Raw genomic sequence first — 13,851 nt, forward strand, 5'->3', positions numbered from 1 at the left:
TAGTTAAACAGTCAAGCATGATTAAATCATAAAACCACAAAAGTTCCAGTAAGTGGAAGATATTTGAACAGTAAGTGAAATAAAATTGAAAAATAACTTCTTCTTCTTTTACTTTAATAAGCAATATCATATGCTGAGCAGGCTAGATTAAACTGGTTTTTCAACGCAATCCTTTGAGTTTATTTACTAATGTGCAAACGCCTTTCTTCAGCAGAATCTGCAGGTGCAGTGAAGCTTACACCTCCCACGCAAGCCTCATCATGACTCACAAAGTTCACTGCTTGAAGTCAAGAGTTCAGGCCCTCAGTCTCCCTAGTTAATCTGAGGAGTCGTTTACGATAGTGTAGTATCTCCAGTCGTCTCCTTATTTCCACCAGCTTCCACTGGTTTTCTTCACAAATCTGTCTGAGAGTTCTTTCCCTCCTGATCCTGCTTCTCTGAGCTCTGTAATGCTTCTTGGCTTCTCCTTGCTGCTTCGGTCTTTTGTACCTGCTTTGGAGTCTAAATGCATACAGTCCATGACATCATCTTGCAGATGGTCAGTCCCCAAGGTGTTCCCACATCAACACATTTAAGGCTGAGGCTGAATGGATTATGTGGTTAACCTGGTCACTAAGCACCACCTTCAAGCCTGGCACCAGGATGGGTCCCAGTAACCCTAATCTAGGTAGGGTATACTGTCTTTCATACAGTACCATTAATGGAAGCCTTTAGGGTCACTCTTTGTCTGTCCACTTCCCTCAAACCTGTTCACCATTGGTGACTGCTCAGGAGTATTTAGATCCCTGTGAGATAGCCCTGAGCTTCACTAAAGTATATAAGCCCCAAGTTCAATCTTTTAAGGCCAATTTTCCTTATTATTTGTGAATTATCTGGGTCTGCAAGCACATAGTGATATGAAGAATTTGTAGCCAAAGGTTTTTTGCTATTTAAAAATTTGAATGGCTTATTTCAATTGTTATATTATGCATGGCATATAATGCAAATAAATGCATTTGCAGTGTATTATGTTTAGAGGCCACTAAGAAATCTGATTAACATTAGTTACTAATATACCATTTTATTTATTAAACACATTGCAATAAGATTTGACATGACAATTTTGATACATTACAAATTTAATTTATGCATAATTTGATTCATATGGTAGACCCATGAAAATATACAGTCTTGTCAGAATTCAGTGTAACAGTGCCTTCTGAAAGTAATGGAACAGGAAGGCCGTTTCTCATATTTTTGCAAAAGAAATTTGGGTTTGAGATCAAAAGATGAACACAATAGATTAAAGTTTCCACTTTCATTTCCTGATATTTACATCTAGATGTGTTAAACAGATTAGTTATTACACACAATTTTTTTTATTTCACAAAATATAATTGATTAAGTCTCCTCACTATTAAGGTTGGTTCCATACTCTAATAGCAATGATTACAAAAACATAACAGACCCTATTTATCCCCCACTCAATTTTCAAATGGATTCACTCAACAAAGTGAGGAGTAAGGAAACAATTAATTTTTTTCAACACTACTTGATGTGCTTAGACTCTTTACCAACAACTTTGTTTCATGTAATATTGAAGGAACGTTTCAGACTACTAAGAGCATTTTCTTTTGTGATTTTATTCCATGCATCTGGATACATAGCTGGCTTTGCTTCGTACCTTTCAGCAAATTGCTGATTGAATGTCACCAGCACATACTTCCAGTAATCTGAGGCTTCGATAAACATGTCAGGTGCAATATGCCAGTCTGGGTAGTATTTCTGGTAGTCTTTGTAAGGATGAGGTTGGAAATTTGTTTCACAATTTTGAAAAGTTCGACTGCCATGTACACTAGTTGTACAAATCTCCTCACAAAGGACAAGAGTATTTAAATCTCTGTAGGTGCCAAGTCCTTGTGGTCTATGCACAGCTGCATGGTGTAGCTGATGTTCCTTTCCTCCTGCCTCACATGGTGTTTTGCAAAATGGACACTGCATCCCACAACCAAACACTCTCTTGAACAGCTCATCTTGTGGTTTTACCGACACATTTTTCAGTGTTTCAGTAATATCTGTTAAACCTGAGATCTCTTTTTCTACTTGCTTTTTCAGGTCGTCAATGCATTCATAGAGACTTTTGGTGAATGGAACACAACAGCTTGTGTTCTGAAACAGGACTCTTTCCACTGTGCTCATGGACATAGAGATGACATGGCTCATAGCTTTGTAAAGGTTCTGGATAAAAACTGCGGTTCCTTCTGCATTATTGGGCAAATGAGTCCCATCAGCTTCAAGCTTAGAAGCTTCCATTGCTTGAGTGAGCTTTTTAATTACACTGTCCAGCTTCTTCATTTTTAATTGTTGCAAAGATGTGTCTTTGGAGAAGCATTCAATAATGTGATTATATATCCACTCTTTGACATAATTCTCATAATGCAAAATGTACTCTGCAAAATCATTGAACTTTGATTTTTCCAGTAATTCTTTCTGAATGGTGTACTGAAACAAAACTCGCGTGCTGTACTGAGAAGGATTATTCTCTAAAACCACATCAACAATGTCAGGTCCAAGAGACTGGTTGATGTACTCAGTTACTGCTGGCTTGAGACAGAGCTGAGCGAAATCTTGTGCTTTCCTCTGGCACTGATCCCTCTCTTTGTACAAATCAATGAAATCAGAGAGATATTGACTCTTAAATTCCTGCAAATGTTTTAATGGATCTTTCTCATGGAGATACTTCTTGTGCATCTCAAGGAATTTCCGGGAGGCAATACCACAAATGTGCAATTTAAGGTCTGTTTCAAATTGGGTACTGATTTTTGAGCCTTCTTTTTTGAGGCGTCCATCAATTTCATCAAGCACATCTTTTGTAAATGTACCTTGGTAATCACCTTTGGTTTGTGTAAAATGTTCAATCATCCTAGTGCAACTAGTAATGACATCAACTGCAATAATCTGTAAATCTTGCTTTATACCCTTGATTTTGAAAATACCGTTCAATTTTTCAAAAGCTTTTCCACCATCTACATGTTTTTTCTTGACCTTGAAATCTTTTTGTCCATATTCTGTCAAATTCTTAACTTTCTGAAAATCCTCATTGACTTGGCGATTTCCTAAACTTGCTCGCAATTGCTTCAAAACATCAGAAGCAACATCCCTTTCTTTTAGACTCGTGATGTTTGCCATCTCTCTGCTCCACATTGTTTCAAAATCAGCTTCGAGAGTCTCATCAGACACCTTTTCTTTAGAATGTTTGCAATTCTGCAGTAATTGCAGAACTTGTTTTTCAATCACAGCAGCTTGTTTACTCTGTATTTTTTCTACTTTTTCCTTGTTTCTTCTCATTTCAAGTGCAGCATCCACTCTTTTTCTCATTTCATCCTTCATTTCATTCTGCAGAGATTTAATGCTGTTATTAAAATCAACTTTGTACTTTTCCACCAAATGCACATTTTGGCCTTTCCTTTTGTAGTAGTCTTTCAAGTTTTTAGTAATTTCGTTCATTTGAAGTGTGATCTCTTTCTCTATATTTTGTTTCAGTGGCTCAACAACCTCTTCAAAATGGCTGCTGTCAGTGTTAGAGATTTGAACTGATGCAGTAGTTAGCAAAGACAAGATATGGCTTTTAAAACTCCACTCCCATTCTGAAAACTCTTTACAAAGCTTGTCATAGACATAGGCCACAAGAACATTTCTGAAACTAAAGATGAAGTTCTCAAATTTCACTGCACGCCATAAGCTACTCATCCAGTGCAGGAACTCTGGGATCTCAGAGGGTTGTGCATCTGTTCTTGCTTTAAGCACCTCCAAGAGTTTTTTCTTAAAACCAAGAACAGCCACACTGTAGCCTGTATTCACAGGTGCCATTGGTGGTGTGCCATGCCATAGACCTGGTATATACCAGTTATTCTTTTCCACATCATAATCCAAAACATCAGCAAATTTCTTCACATTAGGCTTCTTTTCCATTTCAGCTGCAATCACTGTCATCTCATTTAGTTGGTCCAAGAGTTGTTTTCTGTCTGTCATGCTTTTTTCATATGCAGATACACCAGCAACATTTTGATGGACAAAGTGGCAGACTGCTTTTTTACCAACTTCCTTCATCCGTAGAAAAGCATGAACTGCTATCTGCAAGATATCTTTCATCTCTGTGGAATTCTCCATTGCTACATTGATGATGGTTACATCACTCAGTCCAATCACAAATGTGGCCAATTCATTGTCATGCTCATAACTGTCTTCCAGTTTTGCCAGTGCTGGTGATTTCAAACCCTCTGTATCAATCAGAAGGACAAAGTCACAATGTAACTCTTCCTTCAAATCATTACCCACAGGAAGGAAAATCATGAATGCTCCACGTGTGCATCGTCCACTACTCACTGCAAACTGAACTCCAAACATCGTGTTGAGCAGTGTTGATTTACCAGTACTCTGAACCCCTAACACAGTCAGAACCAGCAAACGACTCTTCTCCCCAACCATCCTGTGAAGCTCCAAGAGAACATCACTCACCCATTTCTCTGGGATATTTGATGCATCTCCATCAAGTAGTTCAAGAGGAAACCCAGCAAGAAGCATTTTGGCAGCCAGAATAGGGAGACTTCTTATTTTTTCAGATATTTCAGTTGAACCAAATGAAGCAGTCTCATAGATTTGTCCCATCTCTCTCATGTAATGTTCTATGCCAAGAGAACAATCAAGAAGTTCCTGGTCTAATCGAGTCATGCCATCTCTGTCTTTCTGTTGTTCACACTTTGTGTATTTATGCCGAAGGTCTGACATGTGTTTGCGTGATCGCATGTCTAGTTTCAGTCCCAACCATCTGAGAAAGAAGTTTCGCTCAATGTCATCAAAGGTTGACAATGTGTTTATTAATATGTCCAACGTTCCTGACATTTTATGCTGGCTTTGTTTGCTCCGAATTTCATCTTTTTCATTTTGAAGTTGAGCCTTATACTCCTCCAAACTCACTGCCCCTGAATGTCGTAATCGGCATTGCTCTTTTTCTATTTGAGCCAACCTTTTCCAGTTTTCACCTTGCAGTGGGAGCTGTGCCTTTTTAAAGTCCACCACTTGACGAACACCAATACGTTTCATTATTTCCTCTGCTGTTTTCTCTGCTGATACACAGGGACTATTTTCACTTTCATCAATGGCAAGACCTAATTCTTGAGCAACACTCTTCAAAGAACTGATTTCACATGATGTGTGGTTGTGCTCACCTACCAATTTTTTAATGGCAAAACTGATCATGTTTGAGAAATTTGCCAAATTCTGCTTTTGACTTTTTACAATTGTTTGTTCTCTTTCCAACTGCAGAGTATTAACTGCTGTTTCAATAGATGACTTCACATTCTGGCTCATATTTCTCTGAGAGTTGACCACAAGAAAGATTTTGGACTTAATTCCTTGTAAAGAAGCAAGTAGCTTTTGCTCCTTTTCTTCAACACTGTCTAGGAACACAAAGACAGCTGTTGACACCTGAGTAAGGAAATTGAATTGTGTTTCAAATGTGCAAGCATCTCCTCTTAAATTAGCGATAGCCACTGGCTCAGGAAAGACATCAATGCTATTGTTTCCACATGGCAGATTCCAGCATATTTCAACCATCCCATTTGCGATTACCCTTGGAGCAGATCCTCCGATCATTTCTCGATGAGAAAAGAAATCATGGTGCTGTTGTGACTTGTTGAGCACTTGGTTCAAAACCTCTGACTTGGACAAGGTGCAGTTACTTAACCTCACAAATGATAACAATGGAATTTTTGCATTAACAACACTGTCTTCAACAAACCCTTTAGATTCTGACATTGAATGGGGTCGCCATTCTTTCAGGATACCTCGAAGAGCCCATAGCATAAGAGTGCATTGATTCTGTCGTCCTTGGGGTAACAGAAAGGGTACTGCAAACTGGCACATTGACATTTTAAGTGCGATTTCTTGCTGAAGGAAACTGTCAGCACAGACAAAGAGGGCAGTTTGGAGGTCTAGAAGATTTAGACTACCATCACAGTCCTGTTCAGCAAACAAGTCATCTGTTTCATTATTTTCACCAGGCATATCGAGTAAAGATCTTGAATTTGAATTAGCCATCAGTATCTTGCGTAAGAAAGCCAGTGGTATTGCTTGCAGTGAGTGAACCTCTTCATCAGATACACTGGCACTGTTGATCTCCAGCAAAGACCTCAGAGTTAGTTTGTGTGGGTAGTACTTCTCAAGTCCCAGTGTTTTCAAAAATGAAAGAAGATCATCTGTAAGTTGAGAATTTTTATATCAATGTTAGTTTCTTTATTGTTTTAGAAAATATGCCCCACACATCAGAAAAAAAAACAACTCTCAAACCAGATCTAATTACTTCTGCAGTTTTCCCAAGAAAGCAATGAAAAATGGGATTATGACCATTGTAGCGAAATTCAGGGTTTTTTGTTTTGTTTTGTTTTTGTGTGCTTGTTTGTTTATTTGTTTACAGAGCTGGTCCCCTGAGGGTATTCTGAAATTAAAGTCATGAATTTACTTTAAAAAAATTGTTTTGGATTTTCTCAGAGGTTATAAAGTTATAAATTTGAAAAAAAAAAAAAAACCTTCAGAAATTCCCTGAGATTTAGGTTGTAAATTCATGAGGAAAAGAAGAAAAAAAAAAAAACTAAGGTATTCTCTGAGGTAAGAATCACATGCTTTCTAACTGCAATGCATTCTGGGCAATGTAGTTGAAAATCCCTTAGTCTTATTCTTTTATATTGTGTGATGTCCTTGATTCAACCTTGCTAAGTGAAATTATGTGGTTCTGGGACAAAAAATATATATTTTTCCAGGTTTTCTTCTCATAAGTTTATGACTTTCATCACACTAGATGGCAACCATTCTACTGTACTCTACTGTATATTCCAAATTTTTAGTTTTTGATATGGGTATGAGACATTTCTAAATACTCTATTTCTAAACATTCTAAATGCTCAGGTCCACTCATTTATTGTCCACATTATTTATGTTGCATGTGCACAAGTTTTATTCCACTAATATTCTACTAATACTGTAGAGTGGAATTAAAATATAAAAATAATACAATAGAATTAAAAGTGTAGTTTAAAAACGTACTGTACATAAAATAATTTTAACATGATTTTACTGAGCAGCTAATACTTTAAAAAAAGTATTCAAAAAACTAATTTAAAGCCATAATTGAAATGGTGCAGTAAAGTGTTTGCCTGTGTATGATCTGTCTCTTTTTTATCTCTTTAAAAACCCACGGATATGTTTTTGTCTCATTCTCTTTTTCCTAAGGAACTATGGAATAAAATTGTCAACATTTATTCCTAAATGAACAACAAGTGAGAATCAGTATTAAATCTTCTATAAATACAGATACAATATAATGCAATAATAATGATTTTGGGGCGGCACGGTGGTGTAGTGGTTAGCGCTGTCGCCTCACAGCAAGAAGGTCCTGGGTTCGAGCCCCGGGGCCGGCGAGGGCCTTTCTGTGTGGAGTTTGCATGTTCTCCCCGTGTCCGCGTGGGTTTCCTCCGGGTGCTCCGGTTTCCCCCACAGTCCAAAGACATGCAGGTTAGGTTAACTGGTGACTCTAAATTGACCGTAGGTGTGAATGTGAGTGTGAATGGTTGTCTGTGTCTATGTGTCAGCCCTGTGATGACCTGGCGACTTGTCCAGGGTGTACCCCGCCTTTCGCCCGTAGTCAGCTGGGATAGGCTCCAGCTTGCCTGCGACCCTGTAGAAGGATAAAGCGGCTAGAGATAATGAGATGAATAATGATTTTGATTGTTTCATCAGTTTTGTTTAATTTCTTAACTTCCATGTACCTTATATTCCATATATTCCAAAACTAAAGGAAGTTCCTCTATTTTCCTCACATGCATTAGTGTGACAGCCGCAGCTTTTACTCACCTTTGAGAGGGCTTGATTCCATCTGTGCTGATCCCGAACCACAGACTTGCACTAAAAGGAACACATTTACTTCAAAACATGTACTAGCTTGCAGGTACAATGTATGGTTAAAACGAAGTATTATTAAAGCAAAATATAATAACATATTATATACTGAATCACACACAAATATGCATGAATTCCTGAAGTAAGTTTCAGTACTCAAAACTCCTAGTGTATGAAATGTGTAGTTCATACTTTCTTCTGAGTCGTCTGTGTCAGAGGCCATATTTCTTCAATATCAATTTGTTGGTTATTACAAATCTTCCGACATACCTGGAGAGAGAAAAAGAGACCATGATTTGTTGCAAGGGGCAGCACAGTGGTGTAGTGGTTAGCATTGTCGCCTCACAGCAATAAGGTTCTGGGTTTGAGCCCAGTGGCTGACGGAGTCCTTTCTGTGTAGAGTTTGCGTGTTCACCTGGCGTCTGCCTGGGTTTCCCACACAGTCCAAACACATGCAGGTTAGGAGGCTCTAAATTGACCGTAGGTATGAATATGTCTGTGTGTGAATGGTTGTTTGTCTCTATATGTCAGCCCTGTGATGACCAGGTGACTTGTCCAGGGTGTACCCCACCTCTCGCCCATAGTCAGCTGGGAAAGGCTCCAGCTTGCCCATGACCCTGCACAGGATAAGCAGTTACGGATGATGGATGGATGGATTTGTTGCAATAAATTTTAAAGATGTGTAATAATATACCATGGATAGGGGGCCAAAACATTACATAATTTAGAAAAGGTGAAAAAGACAAAAGGTGCTTTTTCATTTAGATTCTGCCTGCAGTTCCTCTAAAAAGGCTAAAATCACTCATTCATTCAGCTTTATCCTGGACAGGGTCACAATAAATCTAGAGCCCATCTTAGGAAGACTGGACAAAAGGCAGGAATACACCCTGGATGGGATGCCAGTCCATCACAACGACACACAGGGAACCTGAAGCTGTGAGGTCGTAATGATACGCACTAGCCCATTGCGCTACCAAGGCCAATACTTTCATTGCAAAATTATGTTGAACTGAGAGCAAATTATTCATACTGATAACATCTTATTTGGACAGTCCATTCTTACAGTCAACATACCATCTATAGAATGTCAACAATTATGCAAGTGCAATCACTTTCTTTACCCACGCAGAAGGAAACATCCTTGTCCACAAGGACTGGAGCCAGGCTCAGTTAGGTATGTTGGCACTGTGAGGAAGCCAGTTTCTTTTTGGAAATTGGGGAACAGGGGACAGTGTCTGGATTACTGACACACCTCAGGCTTTCCCTGACTAAGTAAGAAACTTCGACATGTCATTGAGTATTTAAAGGGTGTGTCAGTACTTGGTGAACTCTGGGTGCAAACCTCAATCCACCAAAGATTGATACAATATGGGGCACTGGGAAAAGCATGTCAGGTGAAGGTGAGGTTTGCACAATATCCACTTGGGCCCCTCTTAATAAATTTCAGCTGGTGGTTAATCCTTGCATCAATCATCCATTCATTTTGGGGACTAATTTGCTGGGGTATGGGTGAGGAGTCTAAAGTCCTTCCCGCACCATATGGCGCATTAGGCAGCGCCGATCTCCATTTCCGTAGCCCTCGGCCTCTCACCTATTATATAGCTAGGGTTACAGTGGGGGGTTGGTCCTCTGGTAACCATGAGAGTTTGAAAAAAATGGGTGAGGAGAGATTAGTTAAATATTAAAAGAGTTTATGGTGGATGAGTTCTGATGTGTAGTGAGGTATGTTCACAATGTATGGAATTTAGATTAGTGGTTTGAGCCCCTTGTCACAGCAGCAGACACAGACACAAGTGCAGGGTAAGACAAATCTATTAGAAAAGCCACCTGGCTTAGGTGTACCCTGCTTCTCACCTGAAGTCAGCTGGGACTGGCTTCAGCCCTTGCTGTGATCCTGATGGATAAGTGGTACAGATAATGAATGGATGGATTTGGTTTTCTTGAGCTTTTCTTATGAAGTTATCTTATGCCACACTTGCGTCAGTGTCTGCTGCTCTACAAGGGGCTCAGATGACTTATCTAAAGTTCATGCAATGTGAACATGACTCGCTACACGTCAGAACTCATTCACCATCTATGTGTATGGCTTAAAGTGGTCCTATGAACCGATACTCCCATCTCCGTTTTGGATCTTTGCAGCTCCTTTAGTGTTCTCTTTGGTGTCTTTGTTGCATCTCTGATTAATGCGGTCTGTGAGTTTTGGTGAACAGCCTTCTCTTGTCAAGTTTGTACTGGTGCTATATTCGTGCCATTTTTCCATTATTCGTTCCATTTTTTTGCTTATCAGTGCAATCTGTGTGCATACAGAACCAAAACAATTCTGTTCGTACTATTTTAAGTGCAATCCGTGTACATATAGAACCATAAAATAGATTTCTGTTTATATTCTGTTTATACCATTTTACCAGTGCAACTCTGTATACTTTATTTATTTTTATACTTTATTTGTTCTCCTCTTTTCTTTTTTCCTTTCTATAACTCATAATGAGTCAACAGCACCTTCAATTTCGTTGTACCTTTGGACAAGTGACAATGACAAAGACTTTTCTTATAATGGATTTAATGGTGCTCCCTGGGATATTCAAAGTGTGGGATATATTTTATGACCCAACCCTAATCTATACTTCTCCACAAGTTTGTCTCTGACCTGTTTGGACGCTCCTTGGTTTTCATGTTGCATGCTTAGTAGTATTGCAGAGTCAGGGTCCTTCCAGAACAGGTTGATTTATACAGACATCATGCGGCCGATCATGTGATGCTTTGATTGCACACAGGTGGGTCTTAACTAATTATGTAACTTGTGAAGTGAATTGGTTGGACCAGCTCTTATTTAGGGGTTTCATACGAATGTGACGACAGTACCATGAGTTGTCCTAGTGGTTAGTATGTCTGCCTCTCAATTGGGAGATCACAAGTTCTACTCACAGTCAGGTCATACCAAAGACCATCATAAAAATGGTACCTACTGCCATCTGGCAAGGCACGCTGCAATCCAGATGCAAGTGGGGAGTCGAATTCTCAAGGTTACCAGAGGACTAGCCCCCCACTGTAGCCCTAGCTATGTAATAGGCAAGAGGCCGAGGGCTACGGAAACGGAGATCGGCGCCACATGGCATGGGAAGGACTATGATTTGATTTGATTTGATTTGATTTAATTTGATACAAAAGGGAGTGAATACTTATACGCACTCTAGATTTCTGGGGGATTTTCCATCTTAATTATTGTTTGTGTCACAATAAAAAAAATAAAAAAATAATTAAAAAAAAAATTGCACCTTTAAATTGGTAGGCATGCTGTGGAAATCAAATGGTGCTAACCCCTCAAAAATACATTTTAGCTTGTAATGTGACAAAACAGGACAAACACCAAGGGGGATGAATACTTTTGCAAGACACTGTGTGTGTGTGTGTGTGTGTGTGTGTGTGTGTGTGTGTGTGTGTGTGTGTGTGTACACACACACACACTATATATCAGGCAGAGATACAACTGAAAGCTTCTAAAAAAAGTGATAAATTCTGGACTAACAGGTTCTATGGGTAGAACCTTTACTAATGATGATCTGGCTGAGACGACAGTGAAAAATATCAAAACAAAGAAAGATCAACTTCAGCTCACATTCTTAAAAGATGTCCTGAAATGGGACTAAAAGCAGCTGTTGCTATAATTAAGAGAGACAAACTTAATCATGAGAGCCTTGTGGACTTTCTGTAAGAGAACGCTGGAAAAATTCCCGGCGGGCATGATTTTGAGCTAATAGGAGAAGAAACGACTGCAGATGATTTTGATAAAATGTACATTAAAAATGACCATAAAACAAACAGAGAAGACAGAAAAATCCTACCTCAGAGAACTCACAGCATCAGAAAAATAAGCCTGACATGCCCTTTAAACCACAAATGACAAAAGGGTATTATCATGAATAAACCCACCTCAATTTGGAAAGACAAACCACAAATTCTTTCCTCCCAAAAAAAAATGTCCAAAGGACCACTGAAAGCATTCGTAATCAAATTTTGAAAAAAAAAAAAAAGGCTCCGGAACAAAGGAAAAAAATGATAGAGGTGAGGGGAAAAATGGGTCTAATCAAAAAATCTCTCCAAAATGAAGTGCAAGCACTTCCTGAAATCTGCAGAAAATAAACAGCAGAGAATGCAAAAAAAAACAGAACAGAAAGATAAAACTCTCGGGACTCAGTTTCAGAATGGGAAAATTTTGGCCCCTTTAAAACCAGCCATTAACTCTACAGAAGTGAAAGAGGAAGGTCTCCAAGTTGCATACAAAGGAAAAATTTTCAACTTGTCCAGGGTGTACCCCGCCTTTCGCCCGTAGTCAGCTGGGATAGGCTCCAGCTTGCCTGCGACCCTGTAGAACAGGATAAAGCGGCTAGAGATAATGAGATGAGATGAGAATAGAATAATTTTAGTGGGTCACATGACCTGGAATCTATTGAAAATAGATTCCAAGGAAAATGCAGAATGTTCATAAAAACAGGGGCGCCGCTGGGGGGGGGGAGTTAGGACGATTCTAAGGGCCTGGCACTGACAGGGGGGCCTGTGAGGGATATTAATATTATTTTAATAGTATTGCCTTGTGTAAGTTTTTGAAATAAAATATTTCATTTCATCTGTTAAAATATGCAAATTATACATGGTTATGATTTCCTATAACATTTTTCTTGAATTATTTATGATATTGTCATTTCACCCCTCCACCCTTTTTACTAATGGTACAGTCTGATTCTGGGAGCGGGACCCGTGAAATGTGTAGCTCTGTGTGTGCACAGAGTAAGAAGAGCCAAAAGAGCCGGCTCCTGAAAAAGAGCCGAAATTCCCATCACTAGAAACGTGTAAAAGGAGCGTCCTGCACGCTGTCCCTGTCTGTTGTGGCAGCCCACAGCACAACAAGCAAACACCATGGTTATTTATAGAGTGCTTACTGACAAATTAATCTATTCTAGGTGTCTGTAACACGTTTTTTTTTTTTTCAAGCTGGGCATGATTTTGAGCTAATAGGAGAAGAAACGACTGCAGATGATTTTGATAAAATGTACATTAAAAATGACCATAAAACAAACAGAGAAGACAGAAAAATCCTACCTCAGAGAACTCACAGCATCAGAAAAATAAGCCTGACATGCCTTTTAAACCACAAATGACAAAAGGGTATTTTTTATCATGAATAAACCCACCTCAATTTGGAAAGACAAACCACAAATTCTTTCCTCCCAAAAAAAAAGAAAATGTCCAAAGGACCACTGAAAGCGTTCGTGATCAAATTTTGAAAAAAAGAAAGACTCCAGAACAAAGGAAGAAAATGATAGAGGTGAGGAAAAAAAAGGGTCTAATCAAAAAATCTCTCCAAAATGAAGTGCAAGCACTTCCTGAAATCTGCAGAAAATAAACAGCAGAGAATACAAAAAAAAAAGAACAGAAAGATAAAACTCGGGACTCAGTTTCAGAATGGGAAGATTTTGGCCCCTTTAGAACCAGCCTATTTCTACAGAAGTGAAAGAGGAAGGTCTCCAAGTTGCATACAAAGGAGAAATTTTTAATAATAAAAAACAGAATAGAATCATAAATCGAATAATTTAGTGGGTCACATGACCTGGGAGCTATTTAAAATAATACAAGGAGAACGTGGCGGCATGGTGGTGTAGTGGTTAGCACTGTCGCCTCACAGCAAGAAGGTCCGGGTTCGAGCCCCGTGGCCGGCGAGGGCCTTTCTGTGCGGAGTTTGCATGTTGTCCGCGTGGGTTTCCTCCGGGTGCTCCGGTTTCCCCCACAGTCCAAACACATGCAGGTTAGGTTAAGGCAAAATAAAACACTAGCCTGAATAATGGCCCAGTTCTATTGGCCAGGGATTCATGGGAATCAGTACTACTCCTTATATACAATCACACACACACACACATCTCCATA

At 39.2% G+C, this 13,851-nt stretch overlaps 1 protein-coding gene across 4 annotated transcripts; it reads right to left on the reverse strand.

Annotated features, from left to right (window-relative positions):
- Positions 1-1,078: 1,078 nt before the first annotated feature.
- On the reverse strand, positions 1,079-13,233 carry LOC132894095 (up-regulator of cell proliferation-like). 4 transcript variants are annotated; one of them, XM_060933379.1, is made up of 4 exons: positions 13,122-13,233; positions 8,125-8,202; positions 7,888-7,938; positions 1,079-6,236 (listed from the first exon to the last, which is right to left on the reverse strand). In XM_060933379.1, exons 2-4 carry the CDS (start codon positions 8,153-8,155, stop codon positions 1,567-1,569), a joined length of 4,752 nt encoding a protein of 1,583 aa, XP_060789362.1. In that variant the 5' UTR covers positions 8,156-8,202; positions 13,122-13,233; the 3' UTR covers positions 1,079-1,566. The 4 variants fall into 4 exon arrangements, with proteins under 4 accessions (XP_060789362.1, XP_060789365.1, XP_060789366.1 ...); XM_060933382.1 differs by lacking the exon at positions 13,122-13,233 and adding an exon at positions 11,863-11,926; XM_060933383.1 differs by lacking the exon at positions 13,122-13,233 and adding an exon at positions 11,775-11,859.
- Positions 13,234-13,851: the final 618 nt, after the last annotated feature.

The sequence above is a fragment of the Neoarius graeffei genome, chromosome 11 (genome assembly GCF_027579695.1).
Source record: "Neoarius graeffei isolate fNeoGra1 chromosome 11, fNeoGra1.pri, whole genome shotgun sequence".
Taxonomy (NCBI): Eukaryota; Metazoa; Chordata; class Actinopteri; order Siluriformes; family Ariidae; genus Neoarius; species Neoarius graeffei.

Coding starts and splice junctions, on each gene's coding strand:
- LOC132894095 (XM_060933379.1), bottom strand. CDS start 8,155: ATGGCCTCTGACACAGACGACTCAGAAGAAA. Junction 7,939..8,124: donor CACAGACGACTCAGAAGAAA/GTATGAACTACA, acceptor TGTTCCTTTTAG/TGCAAGTCTGTGGTTCGGGA. Junction 6,237..7,887: donor GGAATCAAGCCCTCTCAAAG/GTGAGTAAAAGC, acceptor CTCAACTTACAG/ATGATCTTCTTTCATTTTTG.